This window comes from Syngnathus leptorhynchus, chromosome 12, assembly GCF_054491065.1.
Source record: "Syngnathus leptorhynchus isolate UIUO chromosome 12, UIUO_Slep, whole genome shotgun sequence".
In the NCBI taxonomy this organism is placed as follows: Eukaryota; Metazoa; Chordata; class Actinopteri; order Syngnathiformes; family Syngnathidae; genus Syngnathus; species Syngnathus leptorhynchus.
Genome location: NC_141206.1, coordinates 10,483,044 through 10,499,584, shown reverse-complemented (window position 1 = coordinate 10,499,584; position 16,541 = coordinate 10,483,044). Strand labels below are relative to the sequence as shown.

The window sequence follows — 16,541 nt, the reverse complement described above, 5'->3', positions numbered from 1 at the left end:
TTTTCTGGACAACTCATATGATGTTATTGTCGTCACGGCGTGGGCTAACTAATGATGTGCGACGCACGAGGCTTGCGTAAACGCCTCCACTGTGGCCAGCAGACAACGCGGCTCTTGTTTGGCCAAGCCCGATGGCTGTTTGTGTCCATTGAGCAGAAAGGCTATTTATTCGCCAGCCCCCTATTTGCATAATAATCGCCTCCCAATTGTGTCAACTCCTGAGGCGCGCAGGCCAGTCGGAGGGAGGACTCTTTGGATTGGATGTCAAAACAGGAAGTGGCAAGTCCAAGCCGGCCGGGAAGGAGGCGACGGCGCTCGGCGTTACCTTTTCCACGTCTGCCTTCGTCACGTTGATGTCGGCGTCCATCTTGTCAAAGTACTGCTGCGCTTTGTCGGCCTCTTTGCAATCTCGCTCAAACTTCCTTTTACACTGGGAAAAAAAAAAGAAAAAATCATTCACGATGTATTTTTCTTAATTATTATGCCTTGGATATTTTATTCTACCGATGACAAAAGTATTTTGTGACGATTCAAAACGTCAATATGGCGCGGCGCCAAAGCGACCTTTTAACCAAGCATGCTAATGATTGTCTGCAATGCGTCACGTCAAAGTTTTTACGACGCAACACGGGTCGTGTTATGACACGACGAGGTTAGACATACGTGGCGTTTTGTGCGCGCAGAAATAAGCATTGGTGCAAGCCGGCGTCGACGGCCCTCCCGAGCAACAATCGCCAGTTTGTCGGCCTCACAAAGAAATCATTGAACGCAACTCGTGCTCATTCTGGGGAGGGGGAGCACAGATAAAACCCGCTGCCGCTCTCCACTAAAACAAATAGATGAGACACGGCCGCATCCGAGTCGCTCACACTCCGGACAGACGACATTTGCAACTCATTCAAAGTCGGGATGATTCGTGTGTGTCGTCGGTCGCTCGTCATCACGACGCTGCTCTTTCATTAAAAAGCAAACTTGAAAACTGCACTCACCGACTCCAGCTGTTTCCACGAGCTCTCGATGTGCTGCTGCGCTTTGCGGCCATCGTGGAAGTGCTGTTGGAAGGCCAGAAGAAGAAGATGATGTTGATGACACAAATTTTGTGAATGTTATCAGATTGTTTGGAGAAATCTGCTGGTTTATCACGGCCAATTTACCACAACAATAGTCACGCTTCCCTTTAGCCTGAGTTTCAAGGGAAGCTGGTTAAAATAAGGAAGTCCTTGAATGTTTCAGAGGAAGTACTCCAATGCATGGCCGAGCCCCAGGGGGCCCGTCACGTGTGTATTTTTGGTTTGTTTTCAGCCGCGAGGCCTTCACACTTCCAACAGGACGGCTTGATTCCCACGAGCAAATGTTTCCCCATTACGACACTTGTGGAAAATATTCGACATCCGGTCGGCTTCCAAGACGGCCGTCAACGCAACCCGAAGCCTCATCGCAAGACAAAGCCGGTACTTTTTCCACAAAGGAATCCAAGCGGCTCCTTTCAGGTTATCAGACGGCAGCCGAGGCGTGCGGGAATGCGGCGGTGCCAACGAGCCGAGCCGGGGGGTTGATTTTTTCTTTTTGCTCTGCGTCCAATAAAGAAATTGTTTACGCATGTGTCAGGGGGAAAACAGAACACTGTGTCATGTCCAACCAAAAAAAAAGGGCTATTAATTAGAAATAGCACACATCTGAATTTTCTAACAAGACTGATAAGTGATTCATGACGTGTTTCACAGGAATGCAACACACACACACACACACACACACACACTCCTGCCCGGTTGGCTCCACAAATCATCGAAGAAAGGAGAGTGACTCAATAAAAAGGCCAGCTAGTCTTGGATCTTGACTCTGACTCACATTCAGCACCTTGGGCTCATATCGGTTTACGGTTCAGCTGTGTTGCTAGTTTTTGAGTGAATGTCGCTTGCACTTGCTTGATCCGTTCTCTTGCCGATATTGCTATTCTTAGCCTGTGTGCGGTTGCGTCAGTGGCCTCTTTATGCGCTTGCAGCAGCTTCTCAAGCACCGGCCCAAAGATGTCTTACACACACACATTGTGGTTTTTGGCTAAATGCGAACTTCCTAAGTGAGGCCCGAGTAAGATGTCATCTTTCGAACTGCTTCCAACTGGTTGAGCGCAACGAGTAGCGTTAAAGTAGTTAATGGCGACGTAAGCCTGAGCTCAGCGGCCTGTTTGCTAACGCAACAACTCTGAATGGCTTCTCACAACACTCAAAAAAGCCTCGCTGTCCAATCAGATCACAGAAGTTCAACACTCAAGTTGGATCTCCAGTTTAGCTCCTTCCAATCAATACTGCATACGTGTCTAAAAAAAAAAGATCCATATTTCAGAGCATTTCTTTGTTTGGAAGCGCTTTGGTGTCATGACAGGAAGGTTAAGATTGGTTTTGTTCATTTGCTAAAGGAATGTAAAGGGTCGATTTGACCCACAACATAAGAGGCGGGTTACAATTTTATAGCAGTTTAGCAAATCATTTGAAGGTCTCAAATTGAACCAAAACATAACATGAGCATTTTTTTTTGGGGGGCGGCGATGTCAACCAGGTCAACTTGACCTGCAGCATAACAGGCGCTTTAAGATGTTTTCTTTAAAAAAAAAAAAATTGTGCATTTTTGTTTGTAAAAAGGAACATCAGGGCGTCAATTGGACGCATGACTTAACAGGGGAATTAAATAAAGCAAAGCAGAGAAGAGCTGTGGGAAAGAAAATTCCCATGAGTGACACTGGACAGAGAACGTTCCAACTCCAATCCGGCCAAAAGAGCAGGAAAAGGACTTGATTGGTGGAGGGGGCTTCACAAAAGCTCCCCCCCCCCCCCCCCCTCGCCTCGCTCCCCCTCCCCCGGCTATGGAACAACATGAACAAAGTGTCAAATAAAAAGTGATGGCTGGCCGTGACCCCGGGCAACATGTCAACATGCACTTAAAAAAAAAAAAAAAGGGTCAGTGTTGCTTTGAAAGAGAGCTTCTGCTTTGACTTTTTTTCCACTCCAGTTCCCTCAGCTGGGGGGCTTCCGTGATACCAGTGACCCGCGTGACTTTTTTTTTTTTTTTTTTCCCCCAGCCGGTCACATTTCGCTTAATAAGCGCAGACACGTTAGCGATGACTAACAAGCTGCAGGTCGGCAACTCCTTTGCGCATCACGTTTAGCCCAACGTCGGTGACGTCGGGCGAGCCTCTGGGCGAAGCTATATTTACTCGAGCGCGACCTCAGCGCAGGGTGAGTGAGTGAGGCGTGCTCACCAAATTCATTCTCTCTGCTTTCACTTTTCAGACGTGCAAATCTGCTGCATTTTTGTCCAAAGAAAAAAAAAAAACACGACCGAGACGACTCACCGACTTCCTCTCGGTCTTGAGATCCTGCAGGTAGCGCGAGAGCTCGGCGATGATCTGCGACGTCAAGTTCTCGGCGATCACCTCGTGCTGCCCGGCGTAGTCGTTGAGCTCGTTGAGCGTGGTCAGGAAGGCCTTGCAGAAGGTGTACCTAAAGCCACGGCGGGCGCAGCGTGTCGTTTCAAAAACAGTGTCGTTTCAAAACAGCGATGGACGGCGTTGGCCGTGCGGCTCTTACTTGCTCTCCTCCTCTTCCCGCGAGTTCTTCTTGGGTTGGTACTTCTTGGATAAATTCCTGTGAGAGCCAAAGAGTCATTTCATGTTAGGCACATGAATGATTTGAGTATTTCCAGACGGCGGTTTCCAGACATGACGGGTATTGTGACACGGGCCTCGCGGAACTGTCGGAGCGCCTCGGCTACGACATCTCCGTCCTCCTCGTCGGGTCATAAATCATCCGCCCGCGAGTCCCCCGGGGGAGGTCAAACGCGGAACCAGTCACCAGAAACAAACACACTGGCTTCTCTTGTTGCGAATCGGGCCGAGCGGCACGAGATGGGAATGCTACGCGGCCTAATGAGGATATAGACGTTACCACTTAATGGAAAAAATGTATCAATAATAAATATTGGAAGGGGCGAGCTCTCCGTATCATCCTGCTTAATGTGCCCTTATCCCTGATGATGCCCTGCTTACACTGTTGCTAGGCAGATTTAACCGTCCTAGCCTCTCTTGTCTAATTTTAGCACCCAGGTCGCCATTCAGTCATTCCAGGCCAGATGTCAGTCACAATTGCTTAAGGAAACGTGTGAGAATAAAAAGGTAGTAGTCCTGGGTGCCACCGTGGACTGGAATGTATAGCCTGGACCGGAGCATTGTGCATGTTTACACCACTACAATTGGAAGAGGATTAGATGTGGATTAGTGCGGCGTGTGCCGTTGCTATGGGAGTGAAAAGATATACTGCATGCTGTACTATCGCTTTGTATACTTGTCATTGTTGAACTGCAAAATATAGTCATATGCAACTGCAAATATATTCATGGAAGAAGACAAGAAAATAACCATTTTTTTTATCTTGACCAAAATAATGATTCATTTGAACAAAATAAAATCATAACATTGTTATTTGAAATAAATAAAGTCATTAAATTCTATCATTGGGTTTTGTTGCTAGGGAAATATCGCGATGGTACTGGCTGGTGTGTGAAACCATATGAAACATGACTAATGTTGTAATCCCCCACCCACTATGTGGGGCTGCTCATACACTCATCGCCTAGTGGGGGGCTGGACACTTGTGGTTGGCGGAGGGAACGCAAATCTGGGTCAGACCTAGGGGGGCATACATAAGGCTGATACCTACATGTCGCCATGGAAACGCACAAGCACCGCCCTCACAACCCACATCACGCCACACACACAATGCCTTTCTCTCACTTCAAGTCAACAACATGTGCATGTCATTTCCTACTACCGAAATGATCATTTATTACACTTCCAAGACATTCAAGTTAATCTACTCACCTAATTTGTTTGGCATAGTTGATTTCAATCTCAGACCTCTCCTTGACAAATTTGGCGTACTTCTCCAGAAACTCGATCCCCCACTGCGTATGCTTCTCCAAGTTGTCAAATTGATCCTGCAGGAAAGATGGGAATGCTCGTCAATGTCAAGTCACATCACAAAGTTGGCCAATGTTGAAGGCTCACAAACAAATGCTAACATTAGCATACATGTTTATATTTGTTATTTGCTCCACCGGTGTTTGTTTTCCCACTTGCACCGTGGGAAAGTGTGCAGATTTTAAATTGCGCCTCGGAAGAAACCAAATCCACGCGCGTACTCACAACACCGTCGCTAGGTTTTTGCAGAGAGAAACACGTTAGCTTGGCGTCGCTCTGGCAGCTCCCCATCCGGTCATCTGCCACGTCTGGAGCGTCCGCTCGATACATTCATGACCTGAGCCTGCGGGCGACGTTGACTGACTAATGCAGGAAAGTGTGTTTTGTGACACAGGAAGTCGCTGCGGTGTGTGTGTGTGTTAGAGCGTTTCCACACATTTCGCGTCAAGTTGCAACTACAGATTGCTTTCAATCAAGCGTGCAGCATTTTTTAACAGCCCGAGTTTTTGTAAACTTTGATTTAGATCCTGTCTGTCTCTCTTTGCCCGACCGCTACATTCGTTAGCCACGACGTGTACGTGTACAGTCATCGGATGAAATGGCCTTCACCGCTGAAACACAAAAGATAGCGCCTTGAGTGAGACGGGAGTTTCCGGACGGCTTTTGTTTGCTCGCTTCAATGGGCAATCACTCATCACGGGAGTCATCACGGGAGCCGGCGGACCAGATAACTGCAGACGACTTGAAAAAAAGTCGTCTGGTTTGAAAAGTGCTACGCAAATTGACGTCGGCTCCACATTGTTTACTTTGTCTGACCTGATGCCATTTTTTTCTCTCTTTTGAAACCTCTGAGTGATCCCTGAATCGAAAATTTTGAGAACCCAGGATCAATCAATACACACAATATAATGAAAAGCAGTACTTTGCGCCTAAGCGGAGTTACCCTTTTTTGCAACGGCACCATCATCTCCCGCTTTCCTCTGTTGAAGACCCCAAATTCAGGTTAGTCCGTCCGCAGGAGCATATCCGGTTGGGAACTGTACCCGTTGCGATTAAAGAGTTCTTCTTCCCGATTGTCGGGCAGAGAACGCCGGAAGAGTCCGCTCTCGGGAGTCAGATGTGTAATGCGGCGCCAATGCTACATCGGGCGTAAGGTGCAACGGATGCGATGGCGAAGGAGGTCAGCGAGGGAGTGGAAGAGAAGAAGGGAGGTAGGGACGGAGGAAGGGAGGGAAGAGGGATGGGCGGGATTACACAGGAAAGGGATTACAATTGAGGGGGGGAGTGTTGCCCTTGAACCTCCCTCCCATCCCTGCAAGCCTTCACCAATGTTTTCATGTCCTTAAAAGCAAAATAAAAATGTTATAATTGGCAATTTGATTCATTTTGAGCCAAACTACCCATTTGACTGCACGTGAAACTTTTCAAAATCACCCAAAAGGAAAAAATACATGTATTTTTTCCCTTGTATTGGTGATTTGGAAATGTTGAGAAAAAAAAAAAGAAAAAAAAATTTCAGCCTGTTATTTCAGCTACCACTCGCCGTGTTTTGCGCTCCATTGTAGTCGCCCATCAGGGAAAACAAATACAAGCGCTCAGCTAAACTTTTTTTTTTTTTTTTATGATTCGGGAAATGGAAAGAGTTCAAGCTCGGATAACAATAGGAGCCCCGAGCTAAATATAAGTACGCAAGGCCCATGTGACAGCAAGCAAACAAATAGGCGCTTGTTGAAGGGATCAGGACGGGGATTAGGCGGCGTAGAAAAACGTGGCGTGGCGTAGCGCCACCTCTCTCATCGCGGCTAATGCACGTTATTTAGCCTCCGCTGCGCTGCCCAGGGAATATTGATCTTCTGGATCCAGCCAGATAACACAAGTGCACCCACCTCCTTGAAGAGAGCAAATGACTCAATCACATATGATGCAATCAGGGTGCTTACTGGGTTCATTTCTCCAAACTTTCCAGGTTGTGATTGATCTGATTTACTTTCTCATCTGCTTCTTTCACGGAATCTATTGCGTCAACGCAAAGCAGATGTTCCGACAGCGTCTTTGGGTCTGCGGGGGTGGGGCCCTCCAGGCTTATTATTAGGAAGGCAGAAGATTTGATCATCAGGGGGGGACAAAAGACAAGATCCGCTACAAAGCCACTTGCGGCGTAAACATGCTAGCAACGCTCACGTCACCCGCTAGCTTGGCTGAAAATGCACAGTGACAATCATCAAGAGAAAAACTCTTTTCCACATCTCCTCCATTAAGGCTGGCTCCACATTTCTGCTAGGCCGCTTCAGGCATTTCTGCAGGCCGTGGGCGAACGCAAGCGCGGACAAATATTTGGCGGACATGCCGAGGCCTCTCTTCCGACACACACGGCGCATTGTCCGAGGAAGCGGGGTGGAATAATGTTCCCGTAGCCCCGAGTAACCTCCTCGCAGGGGAACAAGGGTCGGAGAGAAACAGTGCCAGAACGAGGAGCTTCGGCCAAATTCGACAGCTATCGGGGAAAAACTAAACGACGTTGATGAATATTTTTCAAACCAATTTGAATCTCTTGGGAATTTTCCCGTCCACTTCCTTTAAAAATGGAAAAGTAAAGACCTGGAGTAAGGAGCAGCTGTTTGCTGACCTTAAAACGAGTCGCCGTTTGCATGCCGCGCGGCTATTTATAGCGTCGACGCCTCGGCCCCGGCTGAAACGCAAGACCGCGCTCGTATGACGAACACCTGCAAAAACCAGAGGCGCTTGAAAGCAACGTGACTCACGCTAACTGGAAGCCTCGACGACTCATCCGCTTCCTTTCAGATTCTACCTCCAATTAATCCATCAATCTCAAACTTGGCTCCAGGAACCCGTGAGCCATTAAGAGAGTCCCCAAAATAATGAACAATCAATAATCCTGCAAGTACATCTTGTAATCAAAAGGGGATCAATCACGGTTATTATCAGAACTTCACTCACGGTGCTGGTCATTTTCATCTGGAGAAGCACCTGCAGGTACTCTTGGTAAGGACTCAGCTTTCGCCCGACCTTCTCGGGTTTCGCTGAAGGGCTGTCCAGGAAGATGAAAAACTCGCTACTTCGGCGCAACATGACGCAAGCAAAAAGTTTTTTTTTGAAAGATCCGAGGGAGTCAGTCCATCTTTGGTCAGGAGCAAAATAGTGTGGAGGGCGAACGAGAAGTAAGAAAATGAAAATGAGCAGATATTTATCGGATTAGGACACCTAGCCAATGAGTGGCCGGCCGCTCTTCGCTGGATGGATGGATTAAAGCCGCTTGGCCTTCAAGTACACATCGGCCATTGTTGCGGCTGAGCTGTTTTTCGTTCCTCCGCAGGAACAAAGCTCTTTAATGCTTACACAACAGATTGTCTGAAAATACTAAACGTTGAATAAATATTATTCCTGATTCCAAAAAGACCATCGTCACTTTACCTTAAGCTGCTGCTGTTTGAGGAGACTTTCGACCTTATCCATGTTGACCGAGCGACAACCGGACGACACCACACCACACTCATGGGCGCTTCAAAGCATCAAAAAGAGTTCCTCTCTAGTTCCCAGTTCTTTGGAGAAGTGAAATTTTCAAGGTGAGTCAACGGTGAAAGGTGAACTGATAACGTTCACATGGGGAAGCTACATTTGCCAAGGGAAAGCAAACGAAATCCCTTTCCGTCGCACTTGCCCGACGCTTTAAGTGGTTGCCCAAATGTGATGTCACAGTAGCTCTGGATTTGGAATTAAGATTCTGCAGCTGCTCGAATGGAAACATTCCTTTTTGTTTTCTTATTCGGAGTCTATCTGGTGAATTTACAAGGCCGATCGTGGTCATTTCACGGCAGTAAGCCAAGGCCCGTTTCTGACAGGCGGGTGGCTACATTTGGTGGACATTTTTTTTTTTCTTGAGCCAATCTCCCCATTTTTTTGATGAAACGGCAACCGCAAAGCCTCTATGTTGCTTCATAAGCGTGCTTGCGGGAAATTGAGAAATCCTGCTTGACGGCGACATCACTTCCTGAAAGATTAGTCCTGTTTCCTGATCACATGGTGGCGGCCATCATGTCAAAAACGGCGTGAAGCGTGCAAAGCCACAGAAATCCAAATCAGCCCTGTCTTCTTTTCAGCTACGTTTTCGACTTGTTCCACACGCGGCGAGTTACTCAAGTGCACCTGCGAACGGCAACATCCTGCTCGCGCTCGGCAGGAAGCCGCGGTCGCCGTCGTTATGTTTCCGTTTGTTCTCGTTTGAGCGGACGAGGCAAAAAAAAAAGTAAACACCGTCTCTAATGACAACCACGCGTGGAGTATTGACGCGCCCGCGACAGGTGTCGACCGTCGGCATCTGGATGTAATACAATTCCGTCTGCGCGAGAAGCTCAGTACAGTGGAGGAAATGTTTTCCAGATTTCAGGCCAGTGTGGAGGTCTGAGAAGTAGCTCCGGGCTTTGTTGTACCAATGCGGAAAAAAAAATCAAAATACACCGACTTCAGAGAGACGAGGCAAGGAATGCGGCTTTTCTCTCTGAACTTTGCACCAGGTGAATTACTGGCAAGGGAAGGAGGCTCCGCTTTCCCTCCCGTGAGTCCCCCAGTTAGAAAAATACATCCCGGACGGACTTAACTATGTCCAGGTCTCCTCCTGCTCCCTGGGAGGGAAGAAAAGATTGGATTTTGGAGTTGACTTAAGCTCACCTGCAAACCAAATCACGACAAGGCTTATCGAAAAGCAACGATGGAAGAAATAGTGAGACGCCGTTGCTTCTAAGACGAGGCCGTAGCGGGGGGGGGGGGGGGGGGGGGGGGGGTGACATCCCGTGTAGCGACTTGCAAGCATACCAACGCTTGTCACCGTGCGCAATGACAGGCCGCCCGCTAAGCTTTTCCACAACAAGCCCAGGAACGCCACAATCTTCGCCACCTCTTATTATGATAAAGACAGCTTTGGGACACGAGTGTTTTTTTTGTCACGACGGAGACCCGAATGAGCGGGAGTCTCGAGAAAAGACAAAGAGAAGCTAATGAAAGGCTTGCCGGTGTGACACAACAAGACGGGAATGTTTGGGGAGGCATTTAATGCGCACCTGTAGAAAAGCCTGAACACCACCTGGAGCGCTCCGGTGGCGTGTCAACACTTTGCAATTATTTATCAGCGCTGTATGACGAAGATGCAGCTAGCTTGTTGATTTCAAAGCACCTCAATTCGGTACCAAGCACTACTTTTGTCTTAAAGCTCAACTCACTTTTAGTTCCTTGAAAGCAAGCGGTCAGGAAGTAGAGCCCATTTCCATTGTTGACGGTGTCGCTTTGAATGTTTTGATGCTATGATGCAATTTTCTTTCATTGTTTGGGAATGTTACTCTACAAAGTCAACTTTGAACTCAAGGATTGTCACGTTTGGGAAATCTTTCAGAAGCAGGCCGTGGTTTTGTCATGTCGAAACACTGAAGCGGTGGGGAGGCCATAAAAATTCTTGCAGGTGGGGACAGAAAAAAAAAATCAGTTTGCAATCAATCATTACCTGAAACCGGATGGAAATTTTGAACTGTACACATTTAACACAGCCTTTATGTTGTGACTGTGTAGGACTAATGATGACGTAACGCACGTGATGTCTCCACTGGACTTTTTGCAGATGGATACATCTACACCGTGACCGCATGGTGGTGGTTGTAATAATACCTAACTAACGTGTTGGCCCAAAATGGAGGACGACATGAAGACAATATAACGAAGGATGACGTCAACAAATAAAGCAAAGAAGATAAAAACCATCAAAGGCAGCTAGCTATGCTAAAATAAATTAGCTCAGATGCGTTTTATTGGGAGCTAGCCAGGCTAATGATATTGGTTGGATGTGGTTTTTAACGTTCTATTATCAGGTTCAAAACAAACACTCGGCGGGGGGGGGGAAGACAGGAACAGTAATGATGATAATCAAAGCAAGACTTACCCATAGCTCTGAGCCCCAGCTCATGGTTTCGGGACGATGTCCTCGGAATTAATCCACGACGCGGCTGCTGGCTCTTATTGTTAAGATGATAATGGTTGTTATTACTGGGAGCAATCCACCCCCAAAAGCCTCTTTTCTTGCTGTTGTGGTCAGCGTCTCATCTTGAGCTTGCGGATGGATTCTCGATCAATGCAGCGCTCGCTCGCTCGCGCGCGCGCGCTCCCGCCTGGACTCAATGACAGCTGCTGTGGTGGTGGTGCGCGTGCACGATGGTGGGCGGCAGGCGGTTGGGGTCCCGCTGAGTGGGCTTCTTTCGTCGTCCTGTTGTAGCAAATAATGCAAATGTTAAAAGTCTCCTCGCAGATGTTTTCACGTGAAGTGAGGCTTGAAAGGAAAGCGGGAAGGAAGGCGGGGGTGCAGTGAGAGAGGAGGAGGAGCACCCCCCCCCCAAGGACACACCCACCCACGAACCAAGGCAGATGTTTCATTGAATGACACCCCCCAGTGGGCTTAACAACTTTTCACATCACTTCTTTTTATGGCCTTATTGTCTTCAATAAAATACTTGATACACACACTGATATACATCCCTGTTTGAATTGAACGTAACGCCTAAACAGCATATGCTGAAGAATATATATTCTTCTGCATAAAAAAATTGTAGATGTAGAACATGTTTCCACATTCTTGTTTGAATTTAACGTAACGCATAAGCAACATCTCATTCTTCGGCATATAAAAATGCATTCAAGTCATTCCACTATACATTGCGCGCATTGGGGTTGAAGGCGCGCGCTTGGAACAGACCAATCACGCGCGTCTTCAATATTTAAACTAAAATCTTAAAAATCTTCCTTAAAATCAAGACAAGCTCTTACATGATTACATATGCATTCAGGAACGATTATGAAACCTGGAAAACGCTGAGAAACACTGGAAAACTTGGAGTCTGTGTGTGACGTCACCAAAACTACTTCCGGCAAAAAAAAAAAAAAAAAGCAAGACTCCCGGTGCGTACGAATGACGTATTTACCCGAAAAGCTTCTCCAGAGTTTTTACCAGTGGTGGATGTGGACTTGCAACAAGTAGAAGTCGTCCGTCCGTCATGTGGCGCCGGGTCGTTTTGTCGTTGCCGCCTCTATTGTTGCTGTACTCGGCTAGCTCGGCGGCAATCGAGCCTATCAGCACCAGCATCGCAGTGGGCATGGCGGCCGCTTTGACGGGCTTTTTAGCCAGCTACCAGAACATTTTCTACTACTTCCACGAGAGCTGCCGCCCCGAGTGGATCGCCTTCAATAGAACAGGTGACAGTAATGACATGACTTGCTCCTTTAACTGTTTACGTCCTTCTACTTGAAACACAAACAAACAGTGGGAGGGGCCTGTGGGGGGTTCGTCGCGGATTGATGACGTAAGCGGAAGTGTCCGGCTAGAAAGCAAGCTTTTCACTTTTGTTTTGAGCGCTATGTCCGTTTATCGAGCGTACCAAGTGTTGAAATTCGGCGTTCGACGATGAAAGCTACGCGTGCATTTTGGTGGCTGCACGCATTGTCGACTGTTGCGGTTCTGGCCGCTGCTTTTGACCCCTTTACGACCACCATTACGGTCGGCATAGGCGCCGCGTTGGGCCGAACTCTTTATGAATATTTATGCGAGAGCTGCAATTTAAATTGGATCGCCTTCAACGCCACAAGTGAGAGTCACCTTTTCCTCATGCATGACCTTTATAGTTGATCTATTCTTATAAAATACTACAAAAACTCAAACCAAACCGATACAAGATCATATAATCGCCTAGTGCTCTGTCATTCTTGAGGGCTGGATGATAATGAAGTGGTCATGTACGTAAACGAGCATTGTGTGGGCAGGTCTGGAGGAAGATCTCAGTACCAAACTGTTTGGGCAGCACCTGGCGTCGCACATCATCACCAAGGCAGTGAGTGGCTTCATGAACAACCCCAACCCCAAGAAGCCGCTGGTGCTGTCTCTGCACGGCTGGACCGGCACGGGCAAGAACTTTGCCAGCGCGCTCATCGCGGAGAACATCTACAAAAAGGGCATGGACAGTAAATATGTGCACATCTTTACCGCCGAGCTCCACTTTCCGCACGCCGGCCAGATGGACACCTACAAGGTATGATGAGCAAAATTGGGAATAAATATTTCAAGTAGGTTTGCTATTTTGACCTTCTTGCCGTTTGTGGCTGCAGACACAACTGCAACAGTGGATCAGAGGCAACGTGAGCAGTTGTGCTCATTCCATGTTCATCTTCGACGAAATGGACAAAATGCACCCGGGCCTGATTGACAGCATCAAGCCCTACCTGGACTACTACGACAAGGTGGACGGCGTCTCCTACCGCAAAGCCATCTTCATCTTTCTCAGGTCAGACCCACAGACTCAAGACTACCCAAAGAACTTTCAGCTTATGGTGACATCTTTTGGCGCCACAGCAACGCCGGTGGCGAGAGCATCGTGCAGACGGCGTTAGAATTCTGGAATGCGGGCAGAGGTCGAGAGGAGATCGAGCTGAAGGACGTGGAGAACTCGCTCGCCCTGTCCGTCTTCAACAACAAGAGAAGTGAGTCGACGTGAACGTTTGACAAAACGACAAGAAAGTTGTCCTCCAACTGTCTCTCCATCCCTCTGATAGGCGGCCTGTGGCACACGAGCCTGATCGACAAGAACCTGGTGGACTTCTTTGTGCCTTTCCTACCTCTGGAGTACAAGCACGTGGTTCAGTGCGCCGTGGCCGCCATGAGGGCTCAGGGCCTGGAGCCCGACGTCGTCGTGGCCGACAAGGTGGCGGCGGACCTGCTCTACTTCCCTAAAGCCGAGCGGGTGTTTTCCGTCAAGGGCTGCAAGACTATCGACAGCAAGTGGGAATACTACACATAGCGACGGGACCGACGCCGGGCTTTCGACATCGCCGTGCGAACTTTCTGATGAGCAGGGAAAAAACTGAAGCCGGGTCGCATGCACTGAACTAAAAAAAAAAAAAAGCGAGAAAAGTGATTTCCTTTCGATTGAAAAGGGAATCTTGAATTTTTTTCCTACCATGTGATTTTTAAAAAAACGTTTTAGTAAGGTTATTCAATCTTTGAAAAAAAATCATATTTCTCCCATCTACTGCGGTGTTTCTACTCAATATAGGGGCGGGGGGGGGGAGGGGGGGATGTCACAACACAACAAGCAGACATGTTTTGTTCCCACTGTCATCTAAAAAAAAAAAAAAGCCTATAATTGTTTTTTAAGTGTTGATGACCAGAAATGGATAATTTATTTTTCTAAGTCCTTTTTTTTGGGGGGGGGCGCACTGGTCGGGCATCCTTGATCAATGCAACTGCAGATGAGGGTGGGCATTTTGGGAGATGAATAATAAACACTGATTTGAGAAAACCATTGCCATGTATTTATTGTACTTGTGAAGGAAGCACTTCAGGACCATTTTGGAAGCCGTCATGTCATCGTGCCCGTCACCTGACAATGAACGAGACGTTCCCTTCGAAATGATACTCACGTGGTGTTTGCTTCAACTTTATTGGTATCAACTGTTGGCAGAGTCACACGTTGACTTCCTTGTGTGTCCGGTATCAGCTTGAATCAAAGTCCTCACACCCAGTTGAGTTTTGAGTGAGTAAACAGTCTTAAACCAGAAGGACTGCGTTGATGCAGCCGTCGTTCTCGGGGTTGTTGGTCACCTGCGCGTATTTACCTGAAAAGGTTGGGGAGCGGCAAAACATTTGAATTCCAACATTGTGATATGATCTCCAAACCAGTGAGGACCTCTGAAAATGAAGCCTTTCCAACCAACAATCCACCTAAAACGACGACTTGATGGCTTAGCCCGAACTTACCCCACACGACTTTGCCTCCCTGCGTGACCAGGCCCAGCTCGCTGACGTTGACTTCCACCACGGTGCCCTTGGTGATGACGCCCAGCTGGGTGTAGAGTGGCGACGACGGGTTCTTCTTCACGCCCAGGATGGGAAGGCAGAAGGTGGCCTTCAGTTCGGGATGAGTCACGTGCGCCTTCTTGAAGCGCAGACCCTGCAACATTCAAACCGTTTTAGCAAACGTACAGAATTGAGGATACTTGAAATACCTTTTCAAGGATTAAAAAAAAAAAAATACTTAAGCCATATGATTTTTAAGTAACACCGCTCCTATTTGAGTCCAATGTTTGTGACGGGCTCACCATTGGTCTGATGAAGCGCTCGTATTTGGGGGGGTTGCGTGTGAAGCCGTCGCCCACGAAGCAAACTTTGGTCACCATTCGCTTCCAGGCCTTCTTCTGCCGCTTGCCTGTCCGGATGACTTTCAACACCTCTGTCTCGCCCTGCGCTCGCACCTTGGGCAGCGGCACCTCCCATTTGCCCTAAAACACGACATCGACGTCAAAAAGCGCAAACGGCGAGGACGAGAAAGGACGGCGGCGGCGCTAACGAGACTCACCGCCTTCTCTTTGCGCTTCTGCTTGATCATGTTGGAGAGGACCTTGGCTCTGGTTTGGCCCTCACGGTCCAGCAGGTAGGCGGGCACGGCGCCCTTGGGGGTCTTATCGTCATCCTTCTGCTTGGTCTTCCTCTGCTCGTGCATTTTGATGCTGAGAAAAAAAGTGGGACATTTCAAAAATAAACACGGCAACTGCCAGATGTTGAACTTCAGACGGGCGGGCTACTCACGTCTTCTTCATCTGGATCTTCTCGGCATGCCGCTGCTTATGGTAGAGTTTGGCCTTGAGGCCGATCATCTTACGGGCCTTGTGTGAGCGGGTGTGAGCCTCACGGCTCTCCCTCTTGCGCTTGCGCTCGTGGTAGTCCAAGCGGTAGCCATGGCGCTTGCGATGAAGCTCGATGTGCTCGTTCTGGGGCTGAGAAAGAAGTACCAAAAACATTTTTTCATTTCACAAAGATGAGAATAAAATTGGAGAAATTGTCATTTTTGGTTGAATTTGATTAAATAAAGTTATACATGGAAAACAAAAAAGTACATTTCAGAGGAGACAAATATCAGGGGGGTAAGATATTTTTCAAGGAAAATGTCAGTTTTTCTTAAGAAAGTAAATCTTCAATATCTGCGACTTGTTGACTAATTTGACACGTTTAACGGAATAAATAGCTTTTTTTACTCGGCCTTACAATCACAGAGGAGCAGAAAAAGTCATTTCGTGTACCCAACTTAAACTCGCTTGGTTCAGACAACCACATGGAGGCTAGCTAGCCTTAGCATCTGGTGGCGTTTATCTCGGTAATTATCGTAATACTGTGCTTAACATATCATTCTACTCACCATGTTGTGTTGCGAGTGTTACGATGTTCAAATAAAAGTGTTACTGCTGTAAAAAAGTAAACAAGACGATGTTTTTGTCTGGAGGCTCGGGTTGTTTAGATGTCGATGCCCCGAGCCGAATTTTAGAGGAAGTACGTCACGGTGTTTCTCATCTAATCTCCGGCTGGTCAACGTGGGCGTCACTACAGTGCCAGGGTAACTCTATCAATTAAAATGCACTGATTTGATACAGATACGTTACTATTTCTAGCATGATAAATACAAAATAAATGTAAACAATTTAAAAATATTAAAAATAACACTTTTCTCGGAGTTGCTTCTATTTGCGAACC

At 47.6% G+C, this 16,541-nt stretch overlaps 3 protein-coding genes across 18 annotated transcripts in view; 1 reads left to right on the top strand and 2 right to left on the bottom strand.

Annotated features, from left to right (window-relative positions):
• fnbp1b (formin binding protein 1b) overlaps positions 1-12,270 on the bottom strand; it is a 23,749-nt gene extending 11,479 nt beyond the window's left edge. For 6 of the 15 annotated variants that reach the window (XM_085925830.1, XM_085925832.1, XM_085925833.1 and 3 more), the window contains exons 1-7: positions 11,950-12,270; positions 10,917-11,237; positions 4,874-4,989; positions 3,585-3,641; positions 3,350-3,497; positions 990-1,052; positions 326-430 (exon numbers count right to left, since the gene is read on the bottom strand). In XM_085925830.1, coding sequence (XP_085781956.1) covers positions 326-430; positions 990-1,052; positions 3,350-3,497; positions 3,585-3,641; positions 4,874-4,989; positions 10,917-10,940 — 513 coding nt within the window. In that variant the 5' untranslated portion in view covers positions 10,941-11,237; positions 11,950-12,270. Of the gene's footprint in view, positions 1-325; positions 431-989; positions 1,053-3,349; positions 3,498-3,584; positions 3,642-4,873; positions 4,990-5,197; positions 5,833-10,916; positions 11,238-11,949 lie in introns of those variants that run through there. The other 9 variants (XM_085925826.1, XM_085925828.1, XM_085925825.1 and 6 more) reach the window with 6 other exon arrangements.
• tor1 (torsin family 1) lies at positions 11,920-14,313 on the top strand. 2 transcript variants are annotated; one of them, XM_085925845.1, is made up of 5 exons: positions 11,920-12,220; positions 12,785-13,050; positions 13,127-13,302; positions 13,371-13,498; positions 13,571-14,313. In XM_085925845.1, the coding sequence occupies exons 1-5, from the start codon at positions 12,022-12,024 to the stop codon at positions 13,813-13,815; spliced, it is 1,014 nt and encodes a 337-aa protein (XP_085781971.1). In that variant the 5' UTR covers positions 11,920-12,021; the 3' UTR covers positions 13,816-14,313. The 2 variants fall into 2 exon arrangements, with proteins under 2 accessions (XP_085781971.1, XP_085781972.1); XM_085925846.1 differs by lacking the exon at positions 11,920-12,220 and adding an exon at positions 12,307-12,609.
• nsa2 (NSA2 ribosome biogenesis homolog (S. cerevisiae)) lies at positions 14,307-16,524 on the bottom strand. Its single transcript, XM_085925847.1, has 6 exons — positions 16,210-16,524; positions 15,603-15,790; positions 15,373-15,523; positions 15,116-15,295; positions 14,775-14,967; positions 14,307-14,632 (listed from the first exon to the last, which is right to left on the bottom strand). The coding sequence occupies exons 1-6, from the start codon at positions 16,210-16,212 to the stop codon at positions 14,565-14,567; spliced, it is 783 nt and encodes a 260-aa protein (XP_085781973.1). The 5' UTR covers positions 16,213-16,524; the 3' UTR covers positions 14,307-14,564.
• Between the last annotated feature and the right edge of the window lie 17 nt (positions 16,525-16,541).